The sequence below is a fragment of the Artemia sp. Qi Xiang Cuo genome, chromosome 2 (genome assembly GCF_049724085.1).
Source record: "Artemia sp. Qi Xiang Cuo chromosome 2, ASM4972408v1, whole genome shotgun sequence".
Classification (NCBI taxonomy): domain Eukaryota; kingdom Metazoa; phylum Arthropoda; class Branchiopoda; order Anostraca; family Artemiidae; genus Artemia; species Artemia sp. Qi Xiang Cuo.
In genome coordinates this window covers 40,515,573-40,531,661 of record NC_142795.1, presented here as the reverse complement: position 1 = coordinate 40,531,661, position 16,089 = coordinate 40,515,573, and the positions used below count along the sequence as shown (strand labels likewise).

Sequence of the window (16,089 nt, the reverse complement as noted above, 5' to 3'; positions counted from 1 at the left end):
ACATAGTTTTAAGTTCTGGAAATTAGGCCTTTGAGGATGACAACCCCCCCCCCACACAGCCGTCAGGGCAAGGGTTGTAAATTCTGCCCTGGGGGCGTATAGGGTTTTTATTGAAAGCGTAGAAACTTCAAAAGGGCTCATTCAATTGGAAATTGAAAGGGCTAGTGCCTTAATAGTTGAAAGAGATTGGAGAGAGACTATCGCCCCTCTCACTCCCACCATTTTCTCAAACACATCCAATAAAAATTTTGAGATAGCCATTTTGTTCCACGCAGTTCAAAGATCAGGAAATTATACCTTTGAGCAGGACACTCCCCCCACAGTCTTCAGGGCAAGGGTTATAAGTTATGGCCTGGGGGCATATAAGGTTTTTATTGAAATCTTTGTCGTAGAACCTTGAAAAAGTGCTCATTCAATTTGAAATTCAAAGGGCTAGTACCCTTTTTAATGGACGAAAGTGATTAGTGATATTTTTTGTTGTTGTTGTTGTTTAGACCAGGACCCTTCGTATCGAAGGAGTTGTCGTAAGAACTTCGAAAAGGGCTCATTCGATTGAAAATAGAAAGGGCTGATGCCCTTTTTAATAGTCGAAAGTGATTGGAGAACAACTAATCCCCCTTCCAACCTCTCATTTGCCCATTATGTTTAAAAACTAAATTTTGCCTTAAGATTAAATCAAAATGCAATGTGATAATGCTAATTCCCAATAAGGCATCTCAGCAGTATCCCAAGAACTATTTACGTCATTATTTTCACAATTTCGGGGTTAATTGTGCTCGTAAAATTTAACCGAGTCAAAATGGTGCAGATGTATCCAAGCTATCAAAGAAAGTAAACAGATTTTTTTGCAAATGGTATCAAGTTTGCCATTTCAGGTCAACTAGAGGAGGTATGAAACAAAATTAAACAGTACTATTTATGTCCAGATTTTTAAAAGGGTGTATGCTGTTAAAAATTTAAATCAAGAGAGAGAGAGAGAGAGAGAGAGAGAGAGAGAGAGAGAGAGAGAGAGAGAGAGAGAGAGAGAGAGAGAGAGAGAGAGAGAGAGAGAGAGAGAGAGAGAGAGAGAGAGAGAGAGAGAGAGAGAGAGAGAGAGAGAGAGAGAGAGAGAGAGAGAGAGAGAGAGAGAGAGAGAGAGAGAGAGAGAGAGAGAGAGAGAGAGAGTATACATAAAAGCTTTCCATGAGCTATTCTGGAATAAAAACAAAACACGAAAGTCAGAATGAAAAGAAAGACAGGAAGAGACAGAGAGAGAGACAAAAAAATAGAGAGATAAATCACCTTCTGTGCAGATTTGTCAAACTACCCTGAACATCAAGAACTTCCAAGTCAGTAGTGATGCTTTTCTCCAAGACAAAACTTGGTAGACCTTTTCGATAGGAAAGTCCTAAGCGTTGAAGAACTTTGAAAAGCTCAGCTAAGCCATTTCGTTTTCTTAAATGGATCTGTCGAGCCTCTGCAAGCTGTTTTTCTTTGTCTTCACCACCAATTGTCTGTAAAATTAAAATTAAAAATTACTTCTAAATTGGGACGAGGAGGAAATGAGAACAACATTAATTATATCACTATGACACTGGATATAGCTTCACATAAAGACAGTTGTGAGGAAACAAAGCTTAGAAGTTGATTAAAAAAAATAACATTCCTAGTTTGAACAGTTTAACTGCAAATTCACTGGATTGACAGATAGACAAACAGACACATATCAAGGTTGCAGCGAAAGCTGAACCCAGTAAAGAGCGAAACACGGCCCATAGTAACCAAGAGTTTTAAAAAGCATTTTCTCTCTCTCTCTCTCTCGATTTAAATTTTTAACAGCATACACCCTTTTAAAAATCTGGACATAAATAGTACTGTTTAATTTTGTTTCATACCTCCTCTAGTTGACCTGAAATAGAAAACTTGATACCATTTGCAAAAAAATCTTCACCCAATGTTGAAAAACGAGGAAAAAGGTTTTTTTTCAGTGTGGCCTATTACCACTGTATTACCCCCGTTTGAAATTAGAGACCCCAGAAGGTTGAAAATCTTGATCATGGCTGGCCAGAGTTTGACGACGCATGAGTATGGGTATTTCCGCTAGATTTAGATAAAGCAAGCTACAACAAGGACTCACAAAGGGATCGTGGCAAGTAACCCAAATAATTGGCAACTAAAAACAAATAATTGGCTATAATTGATAGTATTATATATTTTGTCAGGTTTGAATTTTCATCTACAAGGACTAGCAAGCTACCACAAGATCACCAAAGATATTTAATGGTTTAATTAGTTTCTTCGTAAAGTGCCACACCACCATTTGTTTGTTTTTGGAGCCGTCTCTGGAGTGAAAAGGCTGAGAAGCATCACGAGCGTACTATTGTAATCTCCATGGTTGAACATCCTTAATCGGATGTTTTCAGTCCCCCTCTGATATACTTCCTCACCCCTCTTACTAATGAAAATTAAAAAAAACACACTTTAGAAAAAATTGTCCAATGAATAAAATAGCATTTATTTATTTCAATTTATACGAAAACAACTGAATTTTCACGTGCAGATGCTTAAGGATTACGATAACAACATACCCCTCAGACCTTTTATTTAAGTAGCAAAATTGCACATACCTTGTGTAGAAATTTAAGGGATGTCAGAAGTGAAACCAATATTTATGCTCTTAATAAACAATCGTGTTGACTTCTTTAGTTTCATCGCTCAAGTTAAACAACGATATTTTTGTAAAAAAAAAACAAAAAAAAAACAGCGAAAATTCAGTTTAAAAAACAAGTTTCTCTTACGGAAGCAAAGAGCGAAGCTGAAAACTTAAAACGGATAGAAATTACTATTTTGCCGATTACGTAAGATATATCTACAAAACTAGCACAAATAAAAGCTTTTTCAGTGAAGCGCTAATTTTAAGGATTCTACAGATATAAGAAAGTATTCGTTAGTTTCTTAAGTTAATTTATTTGAGCTAGTTTAGAAGAATAAGATATATCTTGCGTAATCGACAAAGCAATAATTTTTGTTCACTTTAAACTTCAGTCTTTACCTCCGTAAGAATTTTTATTCTTTTAGTTTTTAAATTTAAAATTAGAAAAATATACGAACAGTCTCAAAAAGTTGAATATACGAAAAGTTGGAATAAATAAGCCCGTACAGTAAACACGCTTTTCAAAAAAGTAGACGACGCAGAAAGGTGGAAATTACCTGCAGTTTTTGAAGATCGAGAAGTGTTTTAATGACTTCTCCAGTAAGATCGTCTATAACCGCTATGTCTTCAGGTGCAGTAGATTTTGACACAATATCTCTTACAATTGACCTCGACTTTGGATAAAGCTTAGGGACACGAATAAGCGTTTCAGTCTCGTTAAGGGCTTCCATCGTGTTTTCCTTAAAATAAACATTTATACATTTTATATCATATAGGACTGTCACCACGAGACTATTCCAATTGACGTAACATTTTTACAGGCACTTAATTCGTGTCGCTATGTATAAGCGTGTTCATTCTACTATTCCAAGTTTTACAGTAGAGAAGACAAACATACAAAAATGATACAAATTAAAGCATGGTTGAGCATGTTCTAAAAATCGTTGTTAGGCAAACTTACCCGTTCTTTTCAGTGGCAATATTGTGATTCGGATTTTGGCTTATAATTTCTATAAGATTAAAAAAAATGGTTTTAATAAGTCTAGTTCAGCCTGAAGACCAAACGTTATTTGAAAATAAGAAACTAGAAAACAAAATTGCCCACACGGCAAAAGTGCCCGAGCTATGTCTCGCTAAATTAACTAACCTAAAAAAATGTGCTTTCATCTTCATTATTTTCGTTTAAATCGTTAACAGCTTTTGATTAAGCTGACAAAACTTAGTACCATCTTCCGAAATAATGTCTAGCTTATCTTACAAGCTCAGTCTACAAGCACTAATGTAAATGAATTGAAAATATTTATTTTTAATTTGGATTGACCAAGCTACAACTTGACACATCCAGGCATATATTTCTAGCTCACTTTCTACTTATCTGGAAAAAAGGATAAGAAAGCAAACCAAATTATAAAATATGAGACTTTTATTCATGTTACCGCTGGGTCCTTAAAAAAATGAGAGCTGTACGTAATTTTCACCAAAAACAGATTTAAACTCTCCTTTGTAATTGCTAAATGTTCATCAGTGTTACCAAATTCTAAGCAGTGCAGATACAAATAAAACAATAAAAAATTTTCTTTTCTTGAGAAAAGCAAGTTTAGTTTAAAATCGCAAAAAAAAAACAGATGGATTCATTTTCTTTAGCCGGCTTTAGAAAAAGTTTTGAGAAATGCTATGGTTGCCCTGACAACATATTCACTTAATAAAATAGCTCAAACAACCACTTTGAGAAATATGCTGAAAAAAGACTCTTTAAGGGACGGCAGCTTTCTAAGAAAGTTAAAAAGAAGGAGATGAAGAGCCAGTCCAACAACAAGAAAAATGGATCAAAATAAAAACCATCCTCTATATTTACAAATCCCCGAATAAAGTTAGCTCAAACCTATCGATGAAATAGAATTTCTAGTCGGGCTTTGCTCTGAAGACCGCAATTCAAAGTTACCTTTCGTGAGAACTTCTCCCCCTAGGAGTGGCAACCCTTGAGCTTCATGCAGCCAAAAATAGGTGGCTTCATCCTAAAATACGTTGCTGGTAGTGGTAAAAGTTTTACAATTCGACCATTTCAACCTTCAAGATTCGACTAGCATTTAAAGCATACAAATTTGGCCGAAGAGGGAAAAAAAATAACATATCGGGCACGGTTAGTATCAAGATTAGTGACATTTACCGTTAATAAAATTCCTACGGAAAAAAGGCGACGTCGGTCCGATGGACTTCGTTCGACTTAAGCAAAAGTTGCTTTAAGGTTACGTTTAATAAGGAATCTAACTACTTTTACACCAGCTTCGACTTCCTATTTGCGTTGCACATAAATATATGTATTTTTATGCATATATTCATATGTAAAAATACAAACTTAAAAAAAAAACAAAAAAAAAACAAAAAGCAGCAAAAATAATGACCGATGATATAATAATTCACATGAAAATTTAGATTGAACTAGATTTCATAGCAATCTGAAAACAATAATATTATTTAAAACCTGACAAGGTCTTACTAAGAGCTTAAAAATTGTCTTGAAACTGTAGTCTTACATTCAGTACAACAATGAAATAAAACATAACCTACAAAGACATTTCCAAATGCCATGCTCTTCAAAAAACTGAATATGAAAAGGGGAATGAAAAGAATGACGAAACCAAATCAAAACAGTATTTAGTAAATCACACTATGCAATTTACAATTATAGAGCGAAATTAGCCTTAAAATAAGAATGTTTCAGAACAAAATCTAGGGATTGATACGTAGACATTAGCAATCAGACAGTTTTCCTTTCAAGTGAATTCAAAATTTATTAAGTTCCAGGGTCAAAAACGTTTCGCTAATTACGACACCTTTATAACAAGAGAGATAAATAAAAAATTTAGCACTAATTTAACAAGCGACGGGAATAATTTTCCCTTTTCCCATTTTTCCTGGCTTTTTTTAAACTTAGGGGAAAACTCCCAATCTCCTAATGCCCAGGCGTGCAGAAGATAATTTTTTTAAATTGTTATTTAAAATTCAACTATTGTGTATGAGAAGATGAGCTTCCTATTTTAAAATTACAAAACATTTTTCTTTTTTACAAATAAATATTTAAAAAAAATTCAATAGTTTCAAATTATTTTTGTATAAACTTTTATTTTCCCTAGCTAGTTTAATTTTTCTGAAGTTCTGGTATTTGCTTGTAGCTTTTATATTCAGAATGTAAAAAATTGAAATTGATAGCCGAAATATATGTATTTAGAAAAGTTTATTTTATTTTTCAATGTTATAATTAAAAAACAAATGTTCAAAATATATTTGGTCCTCAGTACAGCACTAATGACGCAATAGATTTTAGAAGGTTTACAGTTAGGGAGGGGACAGTAGCCAAACACCTGTTTGTAGTAATTCCTGTTCGTTTTGAGTTTAACTTGATTATTCACCTTAATTTCTACTTGTTTTAAGACTTATTAATTCGTCTATATCAGTTTCTGACATCTTTATGTTTGATGTGACTATTTATCTTAAATTCTGTTCGTTTTTAGGGTCATTTATTCTTTAATAGTAATTCCTGGTTACTTTAGATTTGGAATATTAAGTAGTAACAAGTAGTGACAGTCGCAAGTAGTCACAGTCGAAAGTAGTCGTAGTTGCAAGCAGTCCCAATCGCTGTCGCAAGTATTTGCAGTCACAGACACGAGTAGTCGCAGTCGCAGTCTCAAGAAATCACACAGTAGCCCAGAAAAATTCAATTTGATGCCCTGATTCTTAGGTAAGATATTGCATATAGTGTCTTTGACATGCGCCTAGTGTCTTTTGATCTAATTCAACATACCCCTTAATATTACCTAAAGTTTCACTTTAATAACCTTAGCGTTTTTGAGACCCAGGTTCAAACATGCCCCCTTTCATCACAACAAATTTTATATGCAAACAACGGGTAACTTGCATAGTTTGCAGCCCTTGCCGAAGGGATTGTGGGGGTCGTGTCATCTTCGGAGGCATATTTTTTTCACCTTTGGACTATTTTGAACAAAATAACTATCTTAAAATTTTGATCGAAAGTCTTTGGGAGAAGGGAGCTAAAAAGGGCGTGGGAAAGGGGCTGGTTGCCCTTCCATCGCTTTCCAATCTTAAAAAGGACACTAGAACTTATGATGTCCATTCGAATGAGCCCCTCCAAAGTTTTTACGACAACCCCTTCCATATTAAGTGGCTCTGGGGAAAAAATCATAGATAGTACATTGAAGGCTTGTGGCTATTTATTATTGGCAACGTCATAACAATGCCTCTGATGAACAATATTCGAATGTGGTGGCTCAGTGTATTAGATTTAAGTTTAGTACATCATCCAATGCTGATTTGACATTAGTTTCATCAAGACAGTTCTATCATGGATGTACGCAAGGGGAGGGGGGGGGGGGGCACATTCTATACAAATTAAAAAAAAATTATTGTTACCCCCCTCCCCTTCTGGAAAACTTTAATTATTGCCCCCCCCCCCGATTTTTTTATTATTATTGCCTGTCCCCCAATTAAAAGTTCCTGCGTTCGGGCCTGAATAGTAAGCATTGGATTTTGTTGTTTTTTTTTGGGGGGGGGATGCACTAAAGTTCAGTCTGATTTTAACTTGGACATCTTTTTTTCCTCTCATGTTATAACTATAACTTGCAAATAAAAGTACAAGCAGATTAGTTTTTGTTCTCTTTTCATAACTGTGTTTTGTTATAATTTTAGACTTGACATTTTGTAAAAAAAAAGAGAAAAAAAGAAGGAAGAATATACGTGGGGTGAAAATGGCACGGTAAATATAAGAACATTTTCTTGTACAGCCAACATATGACAAGGCTAAGAAACTTAAAAAAAAAGTAGAAGAAGAAGAACACATGGGCCAAGACAAGTAGAATATCAATTTTGGTATCAAACTGACATGACATTTCACTCAAATTGACAAAACAATTTCACTTCACAAAAGCTTCCTATCAATGCAAATAAGAGAAAAGATCAGAGAAAAAAAAGCACTTTTTCTGAAAATGCAAAAGAAAAAGAATAAGAAGAAAGAGGCTATTTTCCAGGAACGTAGAAAAACTATTTTAATCGATTCTAATAATATTTCGTCATTAGTAGAGACATTTCATTTATTAAGTTTAGTTTCAGGGCTCTAATATAAAGAATTAAGTTTGCCTTAAATCGATTGTTTATTAATTCAACATTAGTGATAAAAAATGCAAGGTTTATGATGACCTAATAACGAAACTAAAATTGTGACCTTTTATGACAGGTTGAGTATTGCTTCCGAAATCTTCTAACATTAGTAGATAAAAAATATGTTTTTTTTTTACTTGTGTCATTCTCAAAACCACACAACAAATCAATAAAAAATAGTTTTATTCAATTTTCCTTTTCGTAGCTCTTAGGTCCATTGGCTCCCACCCAAAGTAGGTACAAGAGGTAAGTTTGATACTGCCGCAGAAAACCAAGTTACTTCATTACTTTCGAAATATGTCTTTCAGATAAAAAGTCACCACTGAGTGTGTGAAAAAAATTACCTCAACTGTGATGTTCTCTTCTGGGGCGATAAAAATTCCCAGATCCTTTTCTGTCACATTCTGGACATGCTGAGAGGCATCCCATATCCCGTTTGCTTCATCTCCCAGATTATTAGCTTCTGTTGGCCGTGACAAAAGTGTCAGAACACTCTCTTTTAAAGCAGTTTCATAATCTTTCATAAACTTATGCAAAGTCTTATGAGACTTGTTAACTGTGTCCTTTGTTGACCAATAGTTAATATCATTCCATCTCATAATTTTCACAAACTCTTTAACTTTCTTCTCAATAGGGTTACGTATAGATTGAATAGAATTGGTAACAGCTGGTAATTCCTGATTAAAGTAGAAATAGATGTTCCATAGTGCACGAACAAGCTCATCTAATAATGATAAAAAAGATATATCAATGACAGTATACCTTATATAAATAAAGGACATCAAAAAGAGGCATGTCCGGTACACGGCTTTACCCTCCAACTCCTTATACTATATATTTTGTTGTTGTTATTCTTTTTTTTCTTTCTTTTTTAGTCGTCCACCCTGGAAAGCGAAGCTTTTGCTGTGCTACCGGCTGATTTTGTTTCTGCGTTTTGGACATGATTATTATTATTACTATTACTACTACTACTACTACTACTACTACTACTAAGGTTACTGAGAAGTTAATAAAATTATTTGATGAGGAGTCATTTCAATAAAGTGTAAACCCTTAGCTAATATGAGTTTTGATAACTATATTAAAATATTAACATCAAATTTGTTATAAGCAAGCTCTGAAACGCATGACGACTTACTTTATAAAAAAACACTATCTGTGAAACATGTACTTAATACGTTTGGATTTAGGACAGTCTTACTGATGACTTTTAGTGATTTAGGAGAATTCTCTAAATAGTCCCTGACTGATCATAGCCGAAAGAGGAAAAACATGTCAGTACGTGCGAAGTCAGGGGGATTTTGGGGGCTTTAAGGGCCCCATCTTATACTCTTACATCATACAGATGGAAAATCCTTACACGAGTAAAATACATAAAAAGTGTTTTGATTTAGCACGTCTATGCCATAAACTGCTTTAGATTTGTAATCAAAAGCTCAGGGGGCCTCAAATAAACACTTTGGTGGAAATCCAATACCATTTGTGCACTAGGTACTTAAGTTCTTGTAGGATCTTTATCAGTTTAACCATTAACAGTTGATCTTTTAGTATCATTTTAATTTTATTAATTACACCTAATCAATGAAATGACCAGGTGAATCCCTGAATGATCGCTACTCTAAATAAATATAAAGCACTTGCATGTGCGAGGCCTGGGATCAGGGCGGGACGGAAGAAAGATCGGGATGGGGCAGCTGAGGGATCGATGAGAAAAGGCCAAATGACTCCATTTTGGGCCCTCTGACAATAAAATTTACCAATAGTTCAGAGACTATGATTAAAAATATGGTGCAACATACCCACCATTTGTGGAACAACTATTAATTGTTCTTGACTTTGGACTCGCATATTGTAATAGTAGCCTCATATTTGAAATATCATGTAGCCCCAATTTGTAATATCACAAATTTATACCCCCAGAATTTGTAAAAAATTTGAAACTACATATTTGTAGCCTCAAATTTGCAATATTAAACAAATAGTGTAATTTTAGCCTCAACGTTGGCAATCTCAGAAGTTCTGAGATTGGTAATCAAACACTATTTGTAGAATGTATATTTAGGAAGCCAGCGTCCCCCCCCCCCATGAGAAATTCCCCCACACACAAAATTGAGCAGCTACAGGAAAAGTACAAAATAAGTACCCCAAATGTCGATCAGATATCCTAAGGGGTAGCAAAAGGACCAGATGTCTAGAAAACAGTTTTAGGAATGTCAGTAGAAGCAGTAATTTCTTTCCTGAAGATAGTAACTCATAGTAATAAAAACCAAAAACAAAACCTGACGAGGTCTAATGCGATATATACAATGGTGAAAGAAATCCTAACTGCAGTGCTGTACGAGACACCCTTCTTCTGTTTTCAAAATTCCGAATCCTTTTCAAGTTAGTATTATGCTCCTTTTTTTTGATCACTCTTTTAACGTTGTCTTTGGGCTTACATAAAAGCCAATTCTTCAAGACTTTTAACTCTAGACGAATCAGCCTTTATGTGGTATTCAGGAATTCTTAGAAATAGGGAATGGCTCGATCTTCTAGTTTATATCCCATAATTTTGTCTCTGAAAAAGTTTCAGTATAAATAAGTTCATGCTTCGAGCAAAAATGCACGTTTTTCTTATTTTTTTTTTCTTCTTAAAGAGCAGTGTTGTTTTGGTTATATCGTATTATATTTCATTTTTTATATTATCTTTACCAGTGTTGGTTTACTTTTAGGTATCATTTTTAGTTTAAAAATTAGTTTAGTTTAATTCCGAAGTCTTTATCAATAAAATGTAAAATAAAACTAAAACGGATGAAGTCCCTTAATCCAAATATTTCGAAATTCTTTGATTTTAAGCCAGAAAAAGTCTGAGAATACATCCCTAGAAAAAAAGCCTTAAAATCTCTCTGTCAAGTTTTATTTATGGGGTGGCTCAGGTTAGGTTAGCACAGAGTTAACTTATTATAGTTAACTATTAAGAATATTATTATTATTAAGAATATTAACTATTAAGATACTATTAAGAATACACAAGGTATAGCCAGCCTCTAATATAACAGAAAAAGGTCATAACAGGGCGTCTCATTCACCCTGTGTCAAATAAGAAATATTTCCACTCGGCGGTGTTCTTCATCATACAATACGTTAACCATACATTTTTTAAAGTGTGTGTTTTCCCGCATTTATATTTATTTTTCACCCATCCTGTGAAATAGAAGATGAAATACAAGTTGGATTAGTTTTTCAGTGAAAAAAATTTTAACCAGTGAGAAAAATGAAGGTTTGACGTTTTGCATTAGTTTTAGAAAATCCAAATATATAATTCAAACTAATATTTTTTTCACTGAGGTTTTCATTTTTAGTTTCTGAGCGATAAAAATGAAGGTAAAACAATTCGAACACGATTCTATCGAAAAAAAAAAAATGCCAATAGTAAACCGTGGCCTGTTATAAAGTGAGCAGAGTTTTTCCGAAGGTTCAATGTTATTAAGAAGGTTAAAAAAAGCTTTTAGCTTGGGTATTCTGAAAGCACTTGCGTAAGTCATACTTCACATTAATTGTTGGAAATCAGTTTAAATCTATTTGAGCATTCCAATGTAGAGCGTACCTAAAAAATATTCATTCCAAAGTTGATGCAAAAATCCTCATTCTGATTATAAAAATTAATTTTTTTTTGTTTTTATTTGTAAACCGAAGTTTTGCCGTTCAAGATTTGTCTGATTTCAATGGTCTCGCATAAAATCGTCCTAATTTAACAATGAAAAGGAAATCTGCATACTTTTGAAATATAGCTATATAGCTATATAAATATTGAAATATAACTGTATATTTTTAGAAATATACTTTCAGAAATATAGAGACAACTACTGAGATAACTCTTAAACCAAGACTTTTCCTTTGCTCAAGCAGGACGTTACGGATAGCAATAAATTACGACCTTCTCTTTTTCCAAATTTGGAAATTCATCTACTACTGAGCATTTTACAATTTTAAGGTTTTTCGTGGCTTATCTTTTTCGCCTTTTTCCGTTCTTCAATAAAACAAAAGCTTCCCAAAAAAGTATGTCTTAAAAAAAACTATCTCCGGAAAAAATTCCTGCATACCGGAAAGGGGACAGTGGTTAGTCCTTTTTAAGGCTGATCTGAAATTCAGGCCTAAAAAGGCAAATTAGCAGTCATCAAGGCAGGGAGAAACCTAGGAGACGCACAGAAATTAAAAAAAAAAAAGGTAAAAGACATAAATTGCTTTATTAAGTCAATAAAAATAGATGCTGGGATAGAAAAAAATTATAATTTCAGTAGTTACTTTAAGGTTGATGGATATATACAGATGAGTTAAGTTAAAACTGAAATATATCCTACAAAAGTTATTTCGTCAACAAGAAATAAACAGATTTTGTGTTTTTCCCTTAAAAAAAAGAATTCATTCTGAGCAACATACAAGTAGAAATACAATGAGAATAGCGTCAGAACTTGAATGATAGCCCTCTCCTGCTATTGAAAACATCAAACTGAAAGCAATCAGTGGTAGTCAATTGTGTCACCACAGTCATTGCGGATCAACACGTTCATCACCAAAACTGTATGATTTAATTCCCATTTACTGAATAGACAATAATAACTACATGAAACATCTTCAACGATATAGGTTGGACTCTTTAAAATACGTACCTTTTTGGCTATCAGCTTCATTATTACCAGACGACTTCTGAGTGAGAATCTGAAATAGGAAAGCTTGGACGATTTCTAAACGGTAAGAGTAATCTCCGATAGTTGCAGCTTCCATAAATTGTCTGAATGTATTGCTGACATCATCAACGCTGATTTTTCCTGATTCACCAGTACCAAAGAAGGATAGAAACACACCATAAATATGAAACCACCATTTGTCTGACTTGGATCTCACACTGAAAAAAGAGGTTCTTGTGTTATTTCGTCTAATATACATTAAGCTAGATTATTTTAGGCAACTTGGTTTGTCTATGTTAAATCAACTAAGACTATCCAAATTTAACAAAGGATCAATGGTATATCCAGAAGGAGGGTTGGTGCAGTTTTAGTTTAGAAGTCCCCTCCCCCTCAATTATAGATGAAAAAAGTCCTAGCTACATCCCTACAATATATGCTATATATTTTGGTTCAAGTTAAAAACTCGGGCGAGTGTTTCCTTTCTCAGAAACGAGTGTTTTATTACTATGGAGTAGTATACCTTTATCTATTGGGTACCTTTTCGAAGGCGTATCTACTTTGCAAAGGTAGAGGAGATCAGACATTATTGAGAAAAACCTTTTTAGGCACATGTAACTGAAAAGATTAAATAATACAATTTTATATACTATGTGCCAGAATGGTGTCAGGGATGCTTGCGCCCCATTGATCAGTGTGGCTTCTAATACCATTACCAATACTTGTAATGTTGTTTCTCTCACCGACCCCCTACTTTGCTTTTTTCATCGTCATATCCTTTAAATTGTATTTTTGTTGTTTTTGCCTTGTTTTCGTATTGATGTTGTTATTTTTTTCTTTTGTATTTACTCCGCAGTGTCATTTCTAATGTTCATTTGTGGGTTATAAATAAATTATTATTATTATTATAATAAAGGCGGGTTACAGAGCTGCACACAATGACTACATATATTTTTACTATTTGAATTAACAAGTCCGACAAACAGCTTCAGAAATCTTATTTTCGGACGAATAGAAAATTATAACAGCGTCAGACACGTTTTAGACACAATTGTACGCAAGGCCTCACCTGGATCCAGCCAACTTTCTAGCTTCTTTCGCCCAAGTTTCGCTGGACTTCAAATAAGAAAGTTTTCTTGTCAGGGATTCACACTCACCTTCATTGGAATTAAGACGCACTGAATTTGACACGCAAAGTGGAGACCAAGCCCACGAACCGAATTCCCGAAAAACCCACGTCGGATCCTAAACGAGTAAACTTGCACGCATTTAAATGACAACCTTACACAGGAGTATTTTTTTTATAGAGCAGAAACGTAAGTACTGATCCATTTCAGGAGGATAAATTTGTCAAAAAGCAAAAAAAGAAGAATTTTTAAAAGGCAAACCGGATAAAAATTGGGGCAAAAACCGCGAACAACATCAGTTTTCTATACACTTTACGCCTAAGATGAGGTGGAAAAAAAATTTGATATATTCTCGGTCCCTAATATTGGCTTTATATCACTTTTTCATTGTCTCAATCACACAGTACAGCATTCTTCTGAGTTCACAAGCAATCATTATTCTGAAATGGAGAAGAATGAAGTCCAAAATCTGACAACCAAACAAAGGACCTAGTTTATACCATATATCTATTCAGTTTCATTCGCTCAGGAGAACCCGAATACAACTTTTTGATACACGACTCAAATCCACTACTACCTTTTTATGATTAAAACATATCAGCAGTTCAGAAACCGAATCAATTAACGTCTTTTCAATTCCTTTTTTAACTTAGCATCCAAGCAATCGATATATTCTATTTTTGCCCTCCTTTCCATATAATTAACTACTAGTAATTCAAATATTACGAATATGTACCATTGAACACTAAATAGTTTTCCACGAGGCAATGTGACAAAAACTGAGCTGAAATGTACTTGAAATGAAACCTCTTTAACAAGCCAAAAAAGAGCAATTTCTTTGTCATTTCTACCATTGTCTGCTTCCTAGAGTGATTCGATTTTACCACTGAGACACTGGAATAGAGAAACAAACTACCTGAACATGTTGATTCATTTTTGCCATAAGAAAATTCCTTAAAACTTCCATTTTCAGGCAGTTCTTTTGAAAATCTTTGGCAAGCTAAAATACTGCATATGCAGACTGGCTGCAAAAAAGCAAAGGATAACATCCCTTAACGTGATTCATGACAGCTATATGTTAAATCAGAACTGAGAAAATTTAGCTCATCATATCTTTTTAAGAACAACCAAAGTTTAGAAATGATCTCACTTTAGTCTATGAATTTGAAATCATAACGAGCGAGCATATCTGACGCGCCCGGCGGCAATAATCAAAAGAGAGCATTTTTTTTACGTTTGAAAACATGCATATTGTATGAGAGTGGAATGAAAAAAAAAAATTCATATGTTTTTCTAAACAAGAGTATCAGCAAAATCAAAAATATTGCTCAAACATTACAAAAAATATGGCAAAATCATCAAATCCATGAAATTTTTGCGGGGCCATGTCCCTCCTCCCAGGGAGTCTGCCAGGCTAAACTCCAAATAAATTCAACATACGCATTAGATACAATTCAAAAGGTTTATTTATAATCGACAGAGCTTGAGAGACAATTCTTTTATGAGCATGGAAAATTGTTCTGGACAGTTATAATTTTCCTGACCCATATAATTGCAAGTATTATAATACTTCTTTGCAATACCTTAATTTGCTGAACGCCACAATTTTTGCGAAATAATACTGGGGAGAAAACTAACTTCAGTGTTGGTTCTAGAACTGAAATATGTGATGCTAGTAGAACGTACATGTACATGTGCAAAAATACGAGGAAAAGAAGAGAAAAAAAACTTGCATAATACAAAACACTTGCTTGGCTCCTGTAAACAGTGAACTTACTTTTTCTCAACAGAGTTCAAACACAGCTTCCAACCATTTAACTCCATTTTTCGCCAGTCCAAAACCAATGTTGTCAACGCTTCCAAGTGAGCAGAGAGAGAAACACCTTTATGAGCATTTGCTTCCCATTCTTGACATTTGCCCAGAGAGAGTTCTAATCCCGTTAGAAGTTTCATCAGAGGAGAAGAGATGGGAAAACTTAATATGTGATTTATTGAAGTCATAATCTATAATGAAAAAAATATCCGATAAAGTAGTTTAGAAATAGGCAATACAAGTCAATTTCGACCCCAATGTACCACGAAATGAACGATTATAGTAAACCTAGCCTATGTGTTGTCTGTAAGTCTGAGTGAAGTCAAGATAAACTCAATAAATTATTAACAGCTTCCCCGGAACTATAAGAGTTTTTTTTTTGTTTTTTTTTGAAAACATGGAAAATAATGTATAATCTCCAACAAAGGTATTTGATCTTCTTTAAATTAATAATACAGAGAGGAGAGGGAGAGAGAGAGAGAGAGAGAAAGAGAAAAGTTTTAGTTTTGGAATTAAAAGTTGTCTTTCTTTGTCTAGATATCAAATGGAAGTCTTTTTCCGCGCTAAGAACTAATATAGCCAAATTTTTCTTCAATAATTTGTTGTCCTCATTAAGTCCTCCTTTGACTCAGTTTCCTTACAATGAAAGTCCCATTACGATCGTAGAAAAACAGTGATCGA

At 34.0% G+C, this 16,089-nt stretch overlaps 1 protein-coding gene across 2 annotated transcripts in view; it reads right to left on the bottom strand.

Annotated features, from left to right (window-relative positions):
• The window catches only part of LOC148955225 (midasin), a 348,425-nt gene that overhangs the window by 48,402 nt on the left and 283,934 nt on the right, over nt 1-16,089 (bottom strand). For both annotated transcript variants that reach the window (XM_089100939.1, XM_089100949.1), the window contains 5 exons: nt 15,373-15,599; nt 12,454-12,689; nt 8,149-8,528; nt 3,190-3,372; nt 1,282-1,493 (listed from right to left, as the gene is read on the bottom strand). In XM_089100939.1, coding sequence (XP_088957065.1) covers nt 1,282-1,493; nt 3,190-3,372; nt 8,149-8,528; nt 12,454-12,689; nt 15,373-15,599 — 1,238 coding nt within the window. The remainder of the gene's footprint in view (nt 1-1,281; nt 1,494-3,189; nt 3,373-8,148; nt 8,529-12,453; nt 12,690-15,372; nt 15,600-16,089) is intronic.